The sequence below is a fragment of the Acipenser ruthenus genome, chromosome 4 (genome assembly GCF_902713425.1).
Source record: "Acipenser ruthenus chromosome 4, fAciRut3.2 maternal haplotype, whole genome shotgun sequence".
In the NCBI taxonomy this organism is placed as follows: Eukaryota; Metazoa; Chordata; class Actinopteri; order Acipenseriformes; family Acipenseridae; genus Acipenser; species Acipenser ruthenus.
Window position 1 is genome coordinate 23,363,558 of NC_081192.1, and position 23,249 is coordinate 23,386,806.

Sequence of the window (23,249 nt, forward strand, 5' to 3'; positions counted from 1 at the left end):
CCAGAAAATATTATCCCTTTTGTGGCTGATTTTTTGCAAAGTTGCCCCTGACCCAGTGTCAAAGCCTCATAACTCAGACACAATTTGAGACAGGGACTTCTTATATTAAGAAGTTATAAACCTTGCATGATTAATGTGTTGGTGATCATGACATTGACCTCTGACCTAATGTGAGTCAAAAACATCTCTGAATAATGACAATAAAGGTTAATCTGTTTATACTGTACATTTTTATACATATAAATTATAAACACAATATACAAGTTGATATACATACCACCAGACTGAGGATAATACATCACTGAAATCTCAGCAATGAACTGATCTCTCCGTTTAGAGCAAGCAAGAAACCCTTAGCTTATGGTCTTAATAAGATCACAGCATCGAATCCCACCTTTCAAAAATATTTTAAAACAAAATACTTATAATAATTATAGTAGTTTATATATATATATCATCTTTCTTTTGATTTGAAGTTAAGAACCATACATCTTTTGCCAAACACATTTTTTATGAAGTTCACGTTTTACCATGTGCACTTTGAAGGATTGCTCGTGTTTCTTGAGGGTTTACATCAGATGTAACTGGAGCGTTCTGTTGGTTGTGTTTTGTTTTTTTTATACATTTCCATGGATGGTTAAATGTATTCTGGTCTAATACGGCTACCATTTCATCTATCATTGTTACAGTGTAGAAATTCTGATAGTCGCAATGCTGAGTAACCAAAAAATAAAGCACATATTAATTTAAGTAATTTAATTAATAATAGCGGTAGCATGTTGGTACAACTTTAGCACAGCACAAACATTTAACAAATAATTACATTTAACCATCCTTAGATAAAAAAAAAAAAAGATAACCAACAAAACGCTCCAGTTACATCTTAAGTACTATAAAGGATAATTAATTCTGTTAAAGTGGCATGAACTAAATAATGTGCATTTGTCTATTAAAAGCTGACATTCATCTTGTTTTGTTTGGGAATGGTAAACTTCCAAACAAACTCATTGATCTAAATAGAGACTTACATTGAGTGTTTGCTTGGCTCTCAACAGCTTTACATCCAAATATGAAACTTTCTCATCAGCTTCTTTTTCAAGATCTTCAACTGTCTGAACAAGAACTTGGTTTTGGTCACTCAAATCATTTACATACGAATGAAGGATCCTTACTTTCATCTGAAAGAAAAGTGAAAGCAAACATCAATGGCACAATTTACTTTGAAGAAAAAAAAGTCTCATCTTTTTCTCACTCTATTTTGGTATTACTTTAGGGTTGTGTGTGTTTCCATGTAATTTTGCGACCATTTTAGTCTGGAGCCCTGTTTTATCATGAGATGGACAAATAATAATAATAATAAACACTGTAACACAATGTAGAATAGTATTTTGTACCATTTTTGTTTAGTTGTGGTAAAAATAACTAAATTAAAATAAGGGAATAACGGCAATTGAAACATATAAGTTAGTTACAGTAATTTATTTATTTATTTATTTTTTAAGAAAAACCTGAAAGAAAACCACTTGACCTTTTATTTTTTTTTTTGCAGATTGTGCAAGGCTTTCTACTTTTTTTCCGGTCTCTTATTTGAGATGATATTGTTATGCACGGTACAAATCCATGTGCTTGAAAGGATAGTGTTCGTTGTTTGTTTGTTGTTGTTTTTCGCTGATGCGACTTAACCACGCAAATCATGTAACCATGTTATTGTTTGGATCCAAACATCTCCTAATTCAGGTGTCTCTAGTTGCTGTAGCTGAAAGGGCACTGCGACCATAATGGCCCTGAATAAACATACATTTGGAGGGGCATTGCAGCAATCGAGAAGGGCACCTACGGCAATTGCAGCATTGACCACCTATAATTTCGAGCCCTGTATGTATGTATGTGTGTGTATTGGTGCCATTTTTACTGATTTCTCTAAATCTTTTGATCTAGTTGACCATACAATACTTCAACAAGTTAAGTAATCTTGGAGTTACAGGTATTACATGGTCGTGGTTTAAATCATATTTATCGGAACGTTCTCAAGCTGTTCTTTGAAAAAAATGCCCATATCCCTATGTGTCCCGCAAGGGTCAATTCTGGGAACTCTTATTTTCTATTTCTATTAATGAAAAACCTAATATTTGCAAGAACCCAGTCTCGGGTCCTAACTAAACAGATGGTTCCCTAACTAACGACGGGGCAGGCTAAGCCTGTTACCTCGTCTCCAAAACCAAATCGTAATCCAAATACCTTTTCCAAAATGTCGTTGACCAGTTCTCACAATAAGAATACTCTTTTCCTCACTTACTCTCCCACTCTCCCACCCACCTCCTACCATCACCCTCACCCAAACACTCACATACACAGACATCTTAAATGGTAACCAATTACACGGTTAAACAATTGACATATCATTAAATTGAATAATTGATTTGAACTGGAGCCAGCCTTGACTCCAGTAGCTTCCACCTGGTCCTAGTGTCCCCATGTATTGTCTCTGCATAATAAATATTTATTTTAAACCATACTTTTTTTTTTATTTGTATTTTCCCTTATTTAACACACAGTTATTATTTACAAAGTGTATTCTTTAACCCATTCATTTTTGATCCCAAACACTTTACATTAATTTTCTTTGTTTACCATCCAGTTGGTTTACATTGTCTTTTCACATTTTGTTCGTTTCCTTTAACCAATCCCTCACTAAATATATATGCAGATTATACTGTGGTTTACTATAGTTCTGACAATATTGATGACTTAACTAAGATACTACAGAGCGATTTTCTTGAACTTCAAAAATGGTTTGATGAAAATGGTCTGATCTTAAATGAAAAAAAAGACAAATATCATGGCATTTGGTTCACAGAAAATGATACAAAATGCTAGTTCAAATTTTTCTATTGTTACTAGTAATACTACACCATTGGAGAGAGTTGACACTTTTAAGTATGTATGGGCTTATATTGACATAACTCTTAAATTTGAAAGGCAATATAGTACATAATAACTAAACAAATACACACACAAAGTTTCATTGAGGCTTTATGCTTTTAAGAAAAAAGCATGATGGGATATCAGCTGAGCCCATCAGTGCAGACAGGTGCTATATTAACACCAGAATACGGTTACCCGAGTTTAATGCAACAGTTGTGATGGTGACCAAACGTGTACGAGTACTGTAGTGTAAAAAAAAAATGCTTAAAATGAACAGTTGCATTCAAGAAATTTACAGCGAAAAACAAAAATAAAAACACATTAAGGTTTGTGTGTTGCACACATGCCATTAACAAAAATAATTTGAATGAAGGGTTGTAATGCAGCAAACAGCTCAATAATGAAACAAAAAAAGGAAGTGAAAAGGTTACCGTACCAAGTTGAACTCCAATAAACCAATGTTATCTTTCGCCAGTCAAATGGTAGAGTGACTAAACATATTTTAGAGACTGAGACAGGGTACACCCCGACCCTGTGCATATAATGTTCTGTATTATTTTGTATTTGTATTATTGTTTAAAATGCAGGACGAGCGAAGTGCAGTCCGCCACTGTTTGTTATTTTATGTTTTAGTATTTACATCTCATGAGAATGTGCGACTGTCGGCTAGTTATTATTTAATTATTTAATATTAAATTATGGCAAACAGGGTTAATAAGATAATTAATAGCCAGTTAATCCCTCGGCCATAATATAAAAGATCTGCAGCTTTGGCTGCACGGGGAGTGTGTGTTCGGAGGAGGAACGGGAGTCGTGTGTTACATAGAAGCAAAATATTAACAATTGCTACACGTGCTAGTTTAGACTAGCATGATACTTCTTTGGTTCTGTGTTCTGTTTTGTCTGTTTCTTTTGGCCATTGCGCCTTTTGTTTTGTGAAGAGTTTTTGTTTGTTCAAACCTTTTATTTAGTTTATTTATAACAAAATGCATAAGCAGCACATTCTTACCCCAGTGCTGTCCGAGTGTCTGTATGTATCTTCCGGGTCTGTGATGTCACACCACAAAGCTATCCTGCCACACGTGGTGATCAGGAGAGGGATACAGCGCCACAGTCACAGGCCAGGAGGGAGACGGTACTGCGGGTACACTTTTTTTATTATTTTTTTGGATTTTTGTGTGAGAAGAGTGGAGAAAGAAAATAAATAAACAAATAAATAAATAAATAAATAAATAAATATGGACAACTGGATCTGGGGGAACCACGACACAGCCCAAATTAAGTGGGATGACGGGCTGGAGAACCTCCTCATTGGCCTTGAGGAGCGAGGATGGTGCCTTGCATGTGAGTACGGGCACACAGTGGTATGCTGCCCCCTCCAAGAGGAAGAGGAGGAGCTGCCGACCCAGAAAAGAGGGGAGCACAAGCATCCAGAAGGGGGAGTACAAGCGTCCAGCGCCCAGAAGGGGGAGCACGAGTGTCCTGTGCCAAGAAGAGGGGAGCAGGAGCGTCCAGTGCCAAGAAAGGGGGGGGGGGGAGCACAAGCATCCAGCACAAAAAAGAGGGGAGCATCCAGCGCCCAAGAGGGGTAAGCCTGCGTCTCCAGCGCCCAAGTGGGGGAGCGAGCATCCACAGCCCAAGAAGGATGATTTAATCGCGTAGCAGATTCCCTAGTTAAATTAGCTGATAATATCTCTTCAGCCAAAGAAGCAAGCACCGTATTTAAGACATTACCATAATGAAAAGCAGTAACATAGGGAGTTTTGTATTAAAGCAGGGTCAGCTGTCGCAGATAACAATATATTAAAATACTTATTAACATTTTTAAGCCTTTTAATCAAGAAATCACTTTCTTTCCCCTAATTGGAATAGACTATGGCCTGAAAATGCAATTCCACCTGGCTAATAAAAAAAAAAAAAAGTTTTTGTATAATCCGTAATCTCAGGAATAGAGAAAGATCCCAAAATTGAAATTCTAGACAGTTACACCTCTATTAGGACTCCCTAATAAAAAAAATCCTTGATGACCATTGCTCAATTTAGCCATGAAATGTGCAACTAGTATGTGATTTTTGGAATCTATGGTTAAAAATCTATTAACATGGAAAACTGCATAGCCCTATCATAAATATTTATTAGCTTGTAACTGCAATGTGTGAGATTTTACACAACCTCTGGGAGGCGAAAATAGGGTGATAGCCCCTAAGTTACAGCCTTCCATACCTCGGAAACTATTTGGAGTTAAGAGCTAAAACATTTTTTCATAGCTTCCTGGGGTGTGCAATTCGTATCGCCTGACGTCCAGGACAACAGGTTTTGCTATTATACTTTGCCAGGACAAGCAGTTTTTATTTATTTTTCATATGTTTGTGCTGTTGCTAGAAAGACACTCTGGGTACATTTACAGAGAGCCACGCAAGTTTCTGAAAACTGAATTGCGAAGGTGTTTACAGTACATATTCGATATTAGTTCTTTATTGGAGATGCACAATCCATCGATTTGTGAAACTATCAACACATGAAGATTGACAAATGTTTATAGTGATAGAAATATAAATGCTTATAGATTATCTGTACAATATTTTATTATTATTTTAAAATAAAAATACAGACTGTAAATCTCATGGCAATGTGTTTATGTAGTAATTCATTTATGTATTTATTTTTCAGTGAGAGCAGTGCAGGGAAAGAATATTGCCCTCCCCCCCCAAAAATTAAAAAAATAAAAAAGCAATCAGGGTATGAAACCAGGATCACCCTGCTGCAGCAGTGTTCCAGTTAGTCATCATAGGACAATATGCTAGATGAGGAAAAATAGCTGTAAAATGGTGTACACTGTTTTAAAAAAGTATATAATATAAATAAACAAAAGAAAAAACATATTTTGTCTTTGCAGAATTTGATGGAGCCTACTGTAAATATTGCATGCATTTTGGTAGAAAAACAGTACAAAACTTGACAGGTTATACACGTCCTTTAAAAATCTGGGGTTCATCAGTTACAAAACTGAAAGAACGTCAAGGAAAATCAGAATTCCACAAAGCAGCAGTAATAGTTGGCAAGGATTTTGTATCTGTTATGTAACAAACTAAAACACCTGCACATCAGGAGTTGGATTCAGCTTCTAAAGAGTGGGAATAAACAGGCAGAAGCTATTTTCATATTTGAATAACTCACAAGTATTGCTTATTATAGTTGTACTCTTAGTAGTGCTGGGACAAATATCAGAACAAATATTTTTTGACATGTATTCAGATACAAAATTCAGATGTTTGTATTCGCTACAAATGACAAAAATATCTTGCACTTATTTACCATCTCACCAGAATTTGCGTGACAGTTTCAAAAAATGGCAAATGAAAAAGAGCTCTGTGTGATATGTGTGATTAATATATATATATAATCAAAGAATCAACACAGCAGCTCTTGAGCCCGTATTTAAAAGTTTTAGACAGCAAAAAGTAAACAAACCAGATTATGCTCACACAAGCAAGCATAGTGATCTCTACGGAAAGCCATCTGGGAAAAAAATGCATTCTGCTTTAGAGCAAGCCAGAATCTCATGGGACAGAAAAATTGAAAGTATGTCATTCTGAAATGCCTCACTTAAACAGTACCCAACTTCCTGAAAATATTGTGAAGTAATTTTTATATAGACTGTATATATATTTTGTTGCGACTTTGTTATGTGGAATGTAATAAACGAGAACCAAAATGGTGAGTTTTTTTCCCCTTCACTTTACAACGCCATTTCCACATTTATTTTATTTGAAGTGTTTAAAGTTAATTTCAGTTTTCGTTTGCTTGTTCAGCTACAAAAGGCACAAGTAAGTCGATGGCCACCGTTTACTGTGAAGAAACGGCAAGGAATGAAAAAATAAAAATAAAAAAAAAAATGTTTTTGTCAGCATTATGTACTATTTATTTCGGGAATAAACAAAACAACGTTTAACTTTAACTGCTATTTGGCATCCTTTGTTTTGTACTTAATTCACTTGGGTTAAGTAAGTCCTACACAACTTGTTCTTTACTCCTGGGATATTTTTCTATTTTAATGCGTTACATTGTAACGTCTTGCTGTAAAATAAAGGCACACACACAGGGACCACGCCCACACCCCCTACCCCTGCTGCTATGCTATCTCTTCCTGCTTTCAGAGCAATATAATGAAAAACAAATGAATATTCAAACGAATATTTAAATTGCGCGAATATCCGAACATGAAAATCCTGTGTTCGTCCCAGTACTAACTCTTAGTATGTTACTTAAATGTACTAGCAAATGTTTCAAACTGCACTGAAAGGCACATTTCCTTAAAGTATGTTATACATTTGTTGAGGTGAGGTGGGGTCATAGGGAACCTTTTGTGTATCTTGAAGAAATTATTGAACCCGTCAAGCTACAAGGTTAGATCCGCCACTGTTAATAACTAATTAATTACTTGTGTTCACTGTTAACCAAAATCCTACAAGATATATATTAGTTTTTTAAGTGTGTTTTGTGCGATGGGGAGGGGCCAAGTAGATTTTTCTAGCATTTTGTCCCTTGGATAACAAGTTTAAAAAAAAAAAAAAAAAAATGCTCACCCCTGGCTTACCATTATCTAAGTATGTACTGAGTTTCATGAAAATCTGAGATGTGTGGTGACTGTTGCAAAAATGTTGACTGATTTGACATATAATGACCCCTAGCAGTATCAGACATCGAAACTGTTTATTTAAGGATGACTTCAAGTCAGACCTTTAGCTTTCATAATGCCAGAAGAATGTTGGTGTGCTGCTTTATAGTAAGCTACCTATATCAAACAATACCGAAGTGCAGAGACATCAAGCCCAAAAGTACAAGGCATAACCATGTTGGGAAGAAGAAGTAATGAGTCCAACCGACATTTAAAAGAAAAACACAACACACTGGAGTGCCTGTTGTCAAACATTGTTTAACAGAAATGTTCAACAGAAATGTAAAAAACAATACTCTACTTTGAGGCTAAGGGCCAACCAAGGTTCACCTAAAAAAGCTAATATTTTCATATCCAAATCTTCAAATTACACAAAATTTCAATAAATTTGGTTTGCGTCGTGCATTATGACATAGTAAAGATTCCAAACACATTTTTTTAGCTTTATCGGAGCAATGGTCCCATAAACAGTATAAAGCACATTTGACTTTTGAGCAATTTCTGGGTTCATTCACATTTTGGCAAGGTCCATAACATCTCTGCACTGATCTAAGCGCTATGAATTAACTGGTTTTTTTTTTTTGTTTATTGTTTTGTTGTTTTTTTTTTTTTTTTTACAACAGGTCAGTCACCACCATCATGATCCTTGACATAACCAACAAACAGCTGCAATCTTAATTCGCATGCATAACATGTAATTGACAACACTAATTGCTACAATAAAAAGAAGAAAATAAATCCCTAAATACTTACGCGTAGCACTTCTTCATTATTCTCATCTCTTGATTCAACTTCAAGGCGCCTTAGCTTCTCCTCGTAAAGTCCTTTGAACTCATTCAATAGAAGTTTCATATTATGTGTTACTGGGCCATGGAAATTGTTACTCTCTCTATCTGCCAAAGATACGCACTGGCTTCTACGACTAGACACTTGTACAGATTCATCGTCTCGGGTACAGTCTGGCAACTGAAATTCTCCTAACATCAGTTCTTTACTACTACTAGCCATAATGTGATATGCATGTACAACAAGTTTTTTTGATTACTATAAATGTAGTTATGTACTTTCTAGTATACCAAAATACAACTATATATATATATATATATATATATATATATATATATATATATAGCACGACAGTAAATTAAGCAAAGTTGCGAGAACAAAATTACTATTTTAATCAACAAAAATAATATAGCTACACTTTTAACAATCCAGCTCTGTATATAATTTAAATACAGTTAAAAGTATATGGCGATAAATCTGTATCACACATCAAAAAACCCACTTCTTTAAACTATTGCATCCACCAGTTGCTGAATTCGTTAAACGACCAACAGAAAAACAAACAGCTGTAAAAGTCAACCAAACCGTAACCCACAAATCCCACCCATTAGCTATCAGATTGGCTAATATTACATAATAGTCAAACTGTCGAAATGATTGGCTATGATTTCTCCATATCGGCGCAGTCGAGGGTTTGGTTGAGAGTTGATAAACAATTTAATGTCTCCTCCCTTCGGTCTCTCTCGCGCTGAGATTTTCGTCTTTGCCACCACAAATCAAGCAGAGGCGACTCAGCTCTGTGGTTGGCTTCCCGCGACGTTTCCATGACAAACATTTTACGACTGGCTGTGTGGTTGCTAGGGGGCGGATAACGAGCAGCAGACCCCGGAAGTCGTGTTCCTGTGAGTTGATCGAGGGGAAGAAGGAGGTTTGTGTCCCACGTCGAAATAATATGGGTAACTATAATAAGTTTATTAAAATATTTAACTGTATATAGTGTAAGTATTAACTATGGACGGTATGACATTTTGTGTGAGTCCCATAGTTACCAGTCAATCAAAAGCCCGACCAGAAACCTTTGCATGTTCAGTCCCGTTGATGTGAAAGTAAACAGTTGTGGTAGCGTTTTATTTTGTTTTTTTTTTTGTTTGTTTTTTTATCTGGGTAAGTTTTTTTCCACAAGGTTCAGTAAAACAAAAACACTGCAATACACACTATATATCACTCTATTAAATAATGACATATTAAAATTGAAATAGGAGTGGCTAGACACGGCAACGAGACAGTCAACGGCACACAATGTGTAAAAAGTAAAGGGTAAATTAGCATACTGTCTCAGACGCAGTACATTTTTATGCAGTCCTACAGTATATATTACACCATACTAGTCTCAGTCTTCAGGGCGGGTACAGCCAGATATCCTGTGAGATGGAGACTGATAATAGTATCTGATACCATTCTTTGCTCTCAGAACAACGTAAGCAATGCCTTCCATAAGAGACTTTAAATGTAAATTCAGCATTTGAGAACTTGTATTAAACTTGGCTGGAACCTACGTAACTAGTTTATTACACCCAATTAATTTAGGCATTGTATAACCTGAGGTGGCTGAATCAGTTTTTTGTCTGACATTTTGCACATACTTAAGAATATCAAACCCGTTTAGGAATTTACAGTATTTTGATCAGTAAAATGCAAACACTTAAATGCATATTTTGAAGAATTGTTCATATTTGACCTCCATTAAACCATAACCCTCCTTGACATATTAACAACTCTATATGTTTAATGAAATCACTCAAAACTTACTGGTAACTTGCATTGCTTCCCCAGCGCATGTGAGCATTTGGGTGACTTGAACAAATCTGATTGTAAATTTGGTTTACCAGGAAAAAAAAAAAAAAACACTTAACCTTGTGTTTAATAATAGAGACAGATCAGATACTGTAAACGCTAATTAATTGAATAGAGCAGTGGCATGTGGCACTTGCAAGGTAGTTATGGGAGGGGAACTATATACAGTTTATGTACCAGGGAACTAACTAGTACAATGCCAGATAACTATATAACAAAAAGAAAAAAAGACAGTGAGTTAAGTAAAATGCCAGTAAATTAACTATATTAATCAAATGCCAAGGAAGATAACTATATAAAACTGTCATTTACACAATTCTTTCAGAAATGGGGAATTTTATGGGGAACTACATATTACACTGCAGTGGGTACATTTCACAAAAATACGGCCTTATCAATGGCCTGCAGCAGTGCAGCTCTCTGGCAGCACATATAATTTTATTTTTAAAGCTGGCGTGTTATTTTGAATGCCCATATGGGCTGTAGGGCTACACAGACACCTCAACACTCCCTTTATCCCTTGCTGTCAACCTGTACAGTAAATTTTAATGTGGGGGGGGGGATATATAATAATTATAAAACAATGATATAATTCATCTAAATTCAAAATTTTATTTAACTACCGTACTTTATTACTGTTTTGCATTTGACTATAATCTTTCACTGACTGTGCTTTTTACATGATTGACGCCACATTTATTTGTAAAATAAAATATAGGGTTTATGGCCAGCTACTGTTAATTGGAAAATAAATACAAGATAATGCAATTTAAAGACAATATTGTGATTAAAATATAGGCTAAATAAGGGGTTGTACTCGTTGTGATCTATGCAGATGTATACCCAGAAACCTATAGACTAATTTAAGTGAAATTAGCTCTAATATAGTATCTCTTCAATCAAGTCCTGGCTGTTGTTATTTAAAATAATTCTATGCCACTTCAGTATCTCCTGAGCAATTATTTGATGTGCCTTGCATGAACTCTATGAAGACAAGTCTTTTGTTTACAATTCAGTAAATACAGCCATTGACTCCATGTTTTGAAGATTACTTAAGAATCATAGATTTCCAGTTCCTGTTGTTAAAGCCTTGTAAATTGAAATGCGTCATTTTTATAGGCAGTATGCATTGACAAAAGTGCCTAGTGGTAATATATCTAGCAGTACAGTGAGTCTCAGGAAACTTGTCAATAATAATCCTGGTATTGATAGCAGGCCTTTAGGAGATGTTATTTGGCCTAGCTAACACCTATGTGACCCTCTCATAATTACATTAATTGACAGGCCCTTGACAATTGCAGCAATACTATTGATAGTTTTCTGTCAATATGTTCCCAAATAAAATACAGGCTAACTTCACTATAATGAACCCTTCTTATAATGAACACCCATTTTTAACGATCCCAGAACCCCCAAGAACCGATTTTTTTTTTTTATTAGAACGGTCACGTACAGGATCGACCTGGATACAACGATCTCAGTACTGACTGACACTGAACTTTCTCCAGTGTCAAGTGTGTTATTCTCTCAGTGAAAACAAACACCATGGTTGACTAATTCAAAGATAACGCTAATTCAAAGATTCCCTATTGCAGTACGAATCATGCATGACGAATGCAATCGTTGCCTGTCAGTCATCTTCACACAAACTGCAACCAGCCAACGGGCGTGAGGAGCAATCTATGCTGGGTAGTTTTTTGATGAGAAAGGACATGGAATTACTGTATTCAGTGTGTAAGTGTACATTCTTTCCCTTTTCATTTCTTTACTGTTTTCTTTTAAACACACCACTGGGGGGAATTAGTGTTGGTGTAATTTCTATGTGGAAACAGGTTTGTTTTGTGTGCTTTTTGGAGTTATGTTTGATCAAATGATTGTTTACAGACGGGCGCTCGATTGAGACAAGCTGCCTGCCTGTCTTGCATGTGTCCTCTGTGCGTTACCATCGTTGGTAGCGTCACATGACCCGTTTGTTTACTTTCTGTTTTGTGTTTAACAAATCCTGCGCGCCTGTGCCTGCGTTTCAACTCCCACTCCTCTGTCTTGCAATGCGGTTACCCACACGTGACATGAGTACCTTGTCATAATACCGTTCAAATGTTGATCAATGTGAAGGAATCTTCATAAAAGTACTATATATTGATGTTTAATTCAAATTTGCCGTTTTGTCATAATTCTGATACAGAAAAATGCCAAACCCTATTATAGTGAACACCCTGATAACGAACATTTCTCCAGGTCCCAGGGGGGTTCGTTATAGTGAAGTTAGCCTGTATAGTAATTCATAACTTGTAAACTACTCAATAAAAGCATTGAAAAGGATATAAAGAGTGTGTATCTCAAGAGTGGAGTGAAGAAGTAATTTGTCTCTGTTACCTACTGTACCCTAGTACAGACTACAGATGGCTGCATCCTTCCACTACATACTGTAGTCTGTTGGGACCGCAGAAGAAAGCCATTTTAAACAAATAAATCATTTAACATTCTGAACCTGTATTTGTTACCGGGAGCCAGTAAAGTGAGGTTTAAAAAAGCATGTTTGGGTTATTTACAGTAACTAATAGTAGTAAACTATACCAAGCTTGGGGCATACTTCTGTTTCCAGATTCAGTTTATTTTAGTATGGTCAAAACAGTCAGTAGAATTTACTGTTTTGCTATTTGCTGTAATTGACCACCTTTATGTTAATATATTGTTGACAGAAGAATGTCATATCATAATTGCAGAAGGGAACTAGTAAGGTTCATAATAGGACACTGGGGTGCTCGCACCCATACAAAGGATGACAAATGAAAGTAGTTCCACATGGGGGATGTTTACTGTATTGCTCAGCTTGTGCTGTTTGGATAATCTTCTGTGATATGATTTGTCCACACTCTGAACCTCCTGATAGAACAGTGTAAGCCCTCCTGTGCTAGTGCACAGCAGAGCTAAAAGGGAATTTCTTACAGGTTTTACACATGAAACGCGATTGAAACTTCAATGTAAAAATGCATAACGATTTTTCTTTTATGCTTGTAGATGACACTGGAGGAGACATGCATTTCACGGAAGGCAGTTCAAGTGCTATTACTCCAGTTCTAAGAATAAGTCAGCTTGATGCTTTTGAGTTGGATAGAGCTTTAGAACAGCTTGTTTGGTCACAGTTCATCCAGTGTTTTCAGCATTTTAAACCAGGACAGCTAACCCACTTTGAACCAGAGCTAAAAGCATTTCTGCAGCTTCTTTTGTGGAGATTTACCATTTATTCCCAGAGTGCCACAGTTGGACAATCTCTTCTGAGCATCAGATACAAGAATGACCTATCTCAAGCTCAAAAGTACCAACTAATGAGCCGACAACAGAAATTGTGGTATGCGTTGTGCACAATTGGAGAAAAGTGGCTACAAGAGAGGTCTCGTGACTTATTCACTAATCGACCAACAGAGTCTGCATTTCACAAAGCAAAATATTCCATCGGTATAATATGTGGCCTTACAAAAGCTGCAAGTCTGTTGAATTTTCTTATCTTTCTTCAAAAAGGAAGATTTCCCACATTGGCAGAACGATTTCTTGGAATCCGAGCAGTTTTTAGTAGACCTCAGGGCATCCGTCAAGTGGGATTTAAATATATGAATAGAGAATTGTTATGGCATGGCTTTGCCGAATTTCTGATTTTTCTTTTCCCACTTATCAACACACGAAAGCTAAAATCAAGACTATACTCTTGGTTTTCCCCCCATAACGGTTTCAAGATCAGTGATGCCACACTAGCCAAGCAATGCAGAGAGTGTGCTCTGTGTGGCAAATGGCCAACATTGCCGCACACCATCGGCTGTGATCATGCTTTTTGTTATTACTGTATTAAAAGCTATTCCATATCTGACATGTACTTTGCATGTCCTAAGTGTGCATTGGAGCTTCAGAAGGTTGAACCTTTGAAACTACAGATTGAAATGACAGACTTTAACAAAAGCTAATGGAGCAGAAATTAAGACACACTGACTGTATGAGGTGTCATGAAAAACTGTACTATACCCTAGATTCTTCTAAGGATTTGACATTTAAACTATATTGGGACGCATAACTCCAGTCGGCATCATCTTCCAGACTGCAGAGCCTTCATCGATGGGCACTATTGCAATAAACCTGATGGAATGCTGGACTCAGCAGGATTGTAAACAATTATTTTCTAAAAACCTAAGAAAGATAACCATTTGTTTTGATGTAATACTGAAATGATACCATTTCTAATAGTGCTAATGGCTCTTATGTCTGTCCCTTATTGGCAGAAAGTAACCTGCAGAGGTTGGTTAGCTCCCCCAGCAGGTCATTAACTGCCATTATACAATAACCTAACACTGCTCTCCCATTGTTTTCCATGGTGGTCAATAATGGAACAGCAAATAAAGCCCAGTTGAGAGATAACACTAATTAATGACACCTGTTTGAAAACCATTACTTGCTGATGAGAAGCTTCGAGTCCCGCTCTCAAGTGGACAACAATGATTATTTAAGATAGAAGATAAATACATTTTTAATAAGTTGTACTATAATAGTGAAAATTACACTTGTGGCATGTTCCATTGTAATAATGGAACTCCCTCGTTCAAGTATCCCTCGATCGAGTTAGTTTGTGTTCACAATGCAGTTTGCAAGTGTGTTCCTTTATGTGGTCTGTGGACCGCATGTTTACAGTCTCCTGCAAGGTATCTTGAAAGATGACAGCTATTGAAGTATTGCTGCAGTTAAATAGATCAACTATTAGTATTGCCATTTAAACGTAATGAACACATAATCAGAATGATTAAACAAATAATCCATAAGATTGTTTATTTTATTTTTGAATGGTGCTAAAACCTGTTTATTTTATTTTTGAATGGTGCTAAAACCACCTAATAAATGACTCTGCTATTATCATGCTGAGCACATCAATGCAGTTTTGTACTTTATAAAAAAAAGTATGGTTAGTTTCCCAAGCAGACTTTGTTGTTCACACATCACACCAAACGTACCGTACCGAACTGTACCGAGAGCGGACCAAACCCTCTGTCCCACTATTATGTATTTTAATGGACATCACATCACATCTAATATTTGACATATGGTAGCAGTTGTGAGGAAAAATGGGTTAAAAAGCATTAAGGATTTAATACCAAGACCTTAAGTAGAAGAACATTTTGCAATAGTAAATTCCACCACACATTAAGTCTCCAAAACAGTGGATGATGTACCACTATTTTTTATTCCAGCTCCACTGTTTTTCCAGTTGTGGTACAGTACACCCTCGCTATAACGCCCTTCATTATAACTAACCTTCGGCTATAACGAACCTCCCCCTGGACCGCGAATAAAAAAAATAAATAAAAATAAAAAATAAATAAATAAATAAAATCATATAAACACACTGTCAACATCCCGGTCTGTACACACGGATGCCATCGCCACAAACTCTTTTGTCTTAATAAAAAGTGTGCGCTGTGTAGCTATGCTTCCGAAACGAAAATCATTTTATGTTGTAACAAAGCTGGAAACTATATTGATCGTTTGGAAAAAGGAGTAATGCAGGCATATCTCTGTCATGAATATAGGTTGTCAAAAAGCACTTTCTTGGCTTGTTAAGCAACCATGCAGCAAAGCAAAATTGATTAAAAGAAAAAAAAACGACAAAAAAAGGATCTAATTAACTTTTTATGTCAAACTTTTCATGTCAGGTTGATTTGGACTAAAAGCTCAGTTTGGGATTCTTGAATGTTGGAGTAAAATTTGGTGCACTTTGAAATTATTATGTTTATTTTGAATAAATGCTCAGTTTCAGTTTGGGATTTTTGCTTTTTGTGCTGCATTTTAATTTTTTAATGAATAGGATAAAGCAAACACAGAATACTGCATACATGGGACGAACAGGTACATGTAACATGGGTGAAAGTGCTCCGTCTGTAGACTGAACTCCATCAAAATGGCTTCTCCCAGGTCCATTCCTATGATTCATGTAGAAATGCCAAATAAACCTGGGTCGGGGTATAATTTTTTTGCATGTATTTGATGACTTGTGACCTTTTAGTATATTTTTCGCCTGTTGATCTGTAACTTGATTGAGACCATAGGCACCTAGCCCATAGAGCACAGGGGAGGCACACGGTATATTTTGCACCTCTAATTTTTTTGCTCTGTGTAAACACACTATTATTCTATGTTTTGTTATGGTTTTGCTTGTGACTGCAACAGAAGATGCTGGACAGTTTGAATACTACAAAAATGATTAATAAAATATAGGCTAGGTAATTGTTAGTTTAGTTTGATTTATTTTATATTAATTAAATTATATTCAGATGGTTATTTATGTATTTTTTGTTTTTCAATAAGGACGTTAGTAGGTTTGTGTTGTTGCAGGGCCATGAACGGGTTTAAGTTCAACAACAACTCTAAATAAAATGTTACTGCTATGAAGCACTGGTAATAATCTGAAGCAGTGGTAGTGCAAATTAACAGAATCCTGTTTTTACTTTAGAAATGTTTTTTGTTTTTTGTTTCCCCCATTAAAAACTTGTCGTTCTTTATTAAAATTAATTTTCAGCTTTCATATTGAAGCTTGTTCTGTACTACTCATTCAAGCAAGCCAAGTAGGAATTTGCTTAAGATGTTTTTCAAGTCAAGTAAGCTTATTTGTGTATAAATAACAATAGTTTAATCTTGCTTTAAAGGCACGCACCTGCATCGTAAGGTAATTAAACTGTTTGCTTATACTCTCCTTGCTGTTCTGCGCACAGTCAGCCCTGGTTAAAGAAGTGTAAAACTTGCCTGAATATTAAATATTTTAAAACTAGTAAGAAATGACTTGTTGCACTAACAGCAGTTACATTATTGTTTTATATTATTGTTTTGCCCTCTAACTCAATGGACCATATTCAGAAGCAAGCAAAGACACAATTTCTTAGAGCAATAAGACCATTTTAATGTCATAAAACAAGAAACAACTCTTGACTGGTCCTTCCTGCAACTAAGTTTATACTGTTGAATTCTTTTTTTTTTTTTTTTTTTTTTTTTTTTTTTGCTGAATAAAACAAAGTCTTTGCATTTGCTTCGGAGTGAAGTCTTTTTTTATATAGTAAAACAGTGCCTTTGACATGGCAAGTATTTTGAACTGCCTTACTTGGGAAATAATTACCTTCTAAAGAACAGTACTTGCTTTTCTTTGTTTGTTCAACACTTTCCTTTTAATAAACTACATGTGGGAATTCTAGGTGTAGCACTGTGCAGAGACTTGTATGTATTTGTATTTAATGCATGCTCAGTGGGTGGGTGGATTTTCTTTTCCCCAGGAGTTTCAGTCAAAATGTTCATTGGCCACTTTCACCCATAATGTAATTCTACTTTTATTGACAATCTCGTCTCATTAATTTACTCCAACAGTTTATTGTTCATTTTGAATGTCCTTTCACTATAATAAACCCCTCAATATAATGAACAAAAGGCTTGGAGCCCAACAGGTTTGTTATAGCAAGGGTGTGCTGTATAAAGTTTTTGGAAATATTGTTACCAAAGCTTCTGGGATATGAGTAACATCTGATTTATATTTTCCAGTAATAGTTACTCTTATATACTGTAGTTGTGTTACCAGTGAATCAAAATGGCTATTCTAACACTATTCCAATTAGCTAAGCAAAATGGCATGGTACAAGTAAATAGCAATGTAGCCAGTTGTCAGAAAAGTCAAAAGCATATTTCAAAGTAACTCTTAAGACTTCCTAAATGCTTCCCTCTTTTACTTCTTCAAAATACTATATTATTTTGCCTTGTTTGGAAGAAACAGTACATTAAATATATTCAATTAGCTGAGACATTTGTTTCCCTCCAGATATGGTACTTTCTCATTTAATGAATAAGACTGACATACAAAAAGTATATATTAATATTCACTGATCTTTTATAGTTAATATAATATTCTTGGTTTTCCTGATGTGTTTTTTTTTTTTTTTAAAACACACACATTCCTCAGATTTTTTGTAAAGGGTATGGCACTTTATTCGGTGTTTAGGTTATTCTGTGTGTATTGATTGACACATTTCATGCACGGATTGGAAGTTGTCTTCTGGGACATTTTTCAAATCCTGAAAGACACACGATGCAGTCGTCCTTGATTTCCTGTCCATGACAGATCTTTGGTTCTACCCATTTTATGACCAACTATCATCTACCTGCTCTAGTCCTTGAAGAACCAATCGTGGTTCAAGTCATATGTGCCAGTGATTTGATTATGCACCAACATTTGATTTCCTTTTTAAGTGGCCACACCCTGCAGAAGCCAAGGTGGTTGATCTTGTTATTCATGCATGGGTCTTGAAATATTATCTAATTTTGATAAAGAGGTGGTTATTTTATTATCAGGCAAATGTTAGCCTACAATTCACGTTCTATTATAAATGTTAGTGTAACAAGGTGGAGGCTGGGCACGGACCGCAAGCAAGTGTCTTAACCACAATGCAGAAGAGCCAGGCTCAGAGCTTTTAAACTCATGTCACCGACTGGGGACAGAATCCGTAACGGCAGTATATCACATAACCCTGCCTGTTACACTCTTTCCCCTTTTAACCTTGGCTATCGGCTGCACCAGTGTATGAGATCAGAGTCGGCACCTAACGTAGCAAGGTGGGAGGCTTTGCACGAACCCTGACACACGTCGCAAGTGGACATCTTACTACTATGCACAAGAGCTGGACTTCTCTGCATTCGTGGTTTCAGACCTTTTAACCTCATCACATCTCACCAATAGGGGACAGAATCCGTAAGGGCAGGAAATGACACAACACTGCCCGTTACATTAGCAATCTCTTAAATTTAGTAGTTTTTGTTATATATATATATATATATTTTTTTTATCTCCTTGATAATGGCAATACCCAAAGCATATTTTTCATAGTTTTTGATGCATTATAAATGAACAGAAAAGGACAAAACAACATTGAGTCATTTATGGCTATGAGGTAAGTGCAATGTGCATCAACTCCACTGGAATGTGTACATGATGGTTGTTTGATTCAACCTGCAATGAGACCTTACCTTGCAGTCCTCCGTTCAGCTGTTTATCAATTGAAGTAGAGCATCTAATGCTGGGGGCTAGGTCATCGTCAGGACGATTTCATCATAAGCGTGTACAACAAATGACTTGAAACTGACCAGCCATCTCCACATAGCAATTTGTTTGATATGTTGCTATACATTGCAGAACCATGGAGGTACATATTCTAAATAGACAAAAGTTGTGTGTTCTTTTTAGGTAAAAAATAAACAAGGCGATGGTTAGAGGGTAAAGAGGTTGTCATCTGCCTTATTGCAGTACACAAGAGCTCCATCTCATTCTTGCTAGCTGGATAGGGCATTGTCACACATAATATTAATGCTTTCCAGTACCACTTAAGAAGTCTCTTAGATATTGTCGGTTTTCACTCCACATTCCTCGGATAATAGATTTTATACCGCTTTTCAACAAAGGAAACATAGTTTTAGTGAGATATGACTGTTTATTAAAACTAACCCTGGTGTGGTAAAGAAAGCTAGTTAACTAAAATCCTTAGTTCCACTTCTATTATAGTAACCTGATGGAGGTTTACTTAAGTACCTTCCTCCAACCCATGGTTTTACTTCTTTTGAAAAGTTTGAAAAACTATTACCGGTATGTAAAACAATTCTGTTCTTCATTATTTTAGCGACCAACAATTGTATTCATTGGGAAATTGTCTTTTATTACATATTTTATGTAATGTGTTTTTTTTTGTTGTTGTTTTTTTTTAATTATTATTATAGTAGTCTCCACGTATATGAACACCCCCTAAGAGCACACCCTTGTGGTGAAACAGATTTTTCCCATTGTAAAAGCTCTGGGTAAAGGAACAGGAACTTCACTTAAAAGAACACCTTCTTGGCACCGATAGCCATTCGTTCATAATGGATTGAGGTTGTAAAAAAACGACTTGTCATCGTGAGAGTGCCTTGAGGGACACTGTTTGGTTTATTAAATCTTTCCAGACCCACCCTCATATTATTGTTTTGTGTTTGGGTGTACACGAGTGCACCTCATCACTACAAAATGGCATGTAAACCAAAGGCACAATGTGCCACTGTTTCTCTTGCTACACAAAGTTAGAAATTGTTCAAGCTCTTGAAAAAAAACTGAATCACACACAAGTCACCGAGCAATTTGGTGTTTCCCGTTTAGGTGAGTTGCTTCACCATTCTGTTAAATAATGTGCAAGTCTTGTATTGCTGCTACATTTTGTAATGTGTGTAGGGGTGCTGTGTTAATTTAGTTTGACAGTTTGTTTATTAACCCTAAGTTAACCCTAAGTAACGGTCATTGTAATGGCCCTAAACACACTCTCCAGCTAATTTCACAGTACATAGCGGTTCACACTTTTTGACCGTGTTGTTTTGCTTTAGTTTTATTAATGTTAGTTTGTCTGTTACTACTTATTATTATTATTATTATTATTATTATTATTATTATTATTATTATAGTTTATTAACTACACTTGCCTATTGTTTTGCTTTTACTTATTCAGTTAATTTCATATGTTGATGCACGTGCGTCATGACAAGTAATACATATATATATATATATATATATATATATATATATTTATTTATTTATTTATTTATTGATTGATTCATATCGTGTCTGGTGGCTAACTCCATCTTGGAGAACACTTAGCTTGCTTCCCGAGGGGAGTTCTCTTAGCCAGAGACTACTGTATTATTATTTTTATTATTGTTAAACATGGACATTCTGAGAAACTACTTCTATTAATATTGTTTCAACCTGGTTTTAGTTTGGCATAATGACAGATAATTCTTATTTAACCCTTCTTGATGTAAGACATTTTAAAACACCAAAAATATAAACATAAACTAAATAAATACATAAGGTGATTGTAATATTAAAATATAGTTGGTTCATGTAAAAAAAAAATGACATATTCATATTCATATATAGAAATGGTTTAAACTAAAGTGTTTACCTGTGTGTAGATGTGTGATAGCGTGTATGTAGCCATTATAAAGGATTACAATCTATATGGTAATTTATTTAATCTTGCCTTGATTGCAGTGCAATTTGTTAACTTTTTGTCTCATTATTAACTAAAAAACACTACATGAATATTCTTCAGAATTCTCAAATTCTTGTCTGCTGCTGTCTTTGCTTAAATACCTGGACGGATGCTGAAGCAGCCATTGCAAACCACAAGCAATACAGTAGCTGTGTCTCCTAAATGGGATTACAGGACTCCCCATTGATTACAGCAACCACAGTGCAGTGCATAGAGTATTCTATAAACGTTAATCTCATGAAACTGAGGATTTTAAGGAAAGTTCCTATAAAATATTACTTGTATTAACTGTGACAAGCATAGCATACAGAGAACTAACAACATAATTCCAGTAAATCTTATCTAATATGTATTTCCATCACTATTTTATTTTTAGTGGTATTTTTAATAGAGTGTTTAAACCAAAAAAAATGACAAATGTCTTTTCCATATTACACTTGCTGTGGAAGGTCACATATGAGTTGTTTCTGGGAATTTGAATTAATTTAGGAAAAACGATTCAGGTTAGCTTTTACAGTGGCTGACATGTTTTCAGTGTCAACTTAGTTACTTCATGCAACCTCTTGAAGGTGACTGGAATGTAACATGCATGTATCTGCAAGGAGAGATTGATACATTCTAATTAACATTTACTGGAATGATTTTGTTAGTACTTTTAAAGGCAAGATTAACTAAATGAATGCATTTGTTCATACAGTGCAGTACATGCACAGTCCGTGGCTTTTTAAAGTTTTGACCTGATTTTCAATGTGTAGTATAATTAATCAATGAGCCCCACCACAGAGGGATCAACTATCAGTTTGGAAATGAGCCTGAGGTAAATCAGATTGGAGCCAGGTTTGAGTTTTCATTCCATTAATGCATAATAAATATAAAACTGCATATAATATTTAGACATGCCTTCAGATGCCCTCTAGAATTGTCTTAGATCTTTAAATGGAATCATCATTAATAATATGAACATGAATATGTCATTTTTTAAAAAACATTGACCCTATCTGGTTTATGAAGTTTGATTTCAAGGCTAATAGTTTTTTGTAATGTTATTAAAAAAAACAACAAAAGTAATGTATTAGAAGCTGTAAAACTTTACCCATGGCACTACATTGTAACTTTATTTTGACACAGTATGCAGTCCATTAAACTAGGTTACCTACGGCACCTGCATAGCAATGTCTAAACCACACAGGTATAGTGCTGTGAATATGTCCAATTCATATCACCCGATGCCCGGGACAACAAGATTTGTGTGAGGGACAACCAGTTTTGCCGTTGTACTTTGCCCTTTGGACAAATAGGGTCAATTGCGGAGTACCAAATTTAGTCCACTTGGATTGGACTAAAGTTAGTACACCTTCTAATCCCGACTGCAGCGTACCAGAAGTTAATCATCACAGGTAGATCATCTGCTAAATCAGACTAAACAAGATCCCAATTGCAGCGTTCCAAATCAGATTTGTGATGCCAAACGCGGACAGTTAAAAGCACAGGATACCAATGTGGGGTATTTTTCTTGGGGTACTGTAAACCAGGATTCAGGCACGGAGCATGTCAAATGTATTGCTTGCAAGTCAGCTTGAAGTTCCAAAAGTTCCAAGAGTCAGACTTGGCAGTTTCCATCCTCATTTGTGTGAGTTCAGTAGAGGTGACTCTCACAGGTATGGAAAAAGGATTTTGCAAAAAATGGAACAACACCTTCCTATTGCAAAAGTCACTAAATCGTGCCTCAAATCTCTCCCTCAGTTGAGTCATGTAGGTCACAAATATATCATGGTCTGTAGTGATCCTTCAGCTCAGGTCTGTCAGTGGTGATGCTCTCAAGTTTTGGAAAATGGTGTGTGAACTCTGCGCTTTGCAAGTCGTTGATCAGAACTTTGCTAGGGAAGGAGGCTGTGTGGTCCAGTGGTTAAAGAAAAGGGCTT

General features: G+C 35.8%; 2 protein-coding genes across 9 annotated transcripts in view; one reads left to right on the forward strand and one right to left on the reverse strand.

The window, feature by feature from the left end:
• LOC117399755 (interaptin-like) overlaps window positions 1–8,681 on the reverse strand; it is a 201,892-nt gene extending 193,211 nt beyond the window's left edge. For all 5 annotated transcript variants that reach the window (XM_059022200.1, XM_034920695.2, XM_059022202.1 and 2 more), the window contains exons 1-2: window positions 8,357–8,681; window positions 1,029–1,178 (exon numbers count right to left, since the gene is read on the reverse strand). In XM_059022200.1, coding sequence (XP_058878183.1) covers window positions 1,029–1,178; window positions 8,357–8,611 — 405 coding nt within the window. In that variant the 5' untranslated portion in view covers window positions 8,612–8,681. The remainder of the gene's footprint in view (window positions 1–1,028; window positions 1,179–8,356) is intronic.
• LOC117399863 (peroxisome biogenesis factor 2-like) overlaps window positions 1–23,249 on the forward strand; it is a 36,118-nt gene that overhangs the window by 7,444 nt on the left and 5,425 nt on the right. Inside the window, exons 1-3 of one of the 4 annotated variants that reach the window (XM_059022204.1) lie at window positions 9,083–9,345; window positions 11,839–11,977; window positions 13,265–16,807. The exons of 1 other annotated variant lie outside the window; for it this stretch is intronic. In XM_059022204.1, coding sequence (XP_058878187.1) covers window positions 11,851–11,977; window positions 13,265–14,202 — 1,065 coding nt within the window. In that variant the 5' untranslated portion in view covers window positions 9,083–9,345; window positions 11,839–11,850 and the 3' untranslated portion in view covers window positions 14,203–16,807. Of the gene's footprint in view, window positions 1–9,082; window positions 9,346–11,838; window positions 11,978–13,264; window positions 16,808–23,249 lie in introns of those variants that run through there. 2 more of the 4 variants (XM_033999279.3, XR_009328434.1) reach the window with 2 other exon arrangements.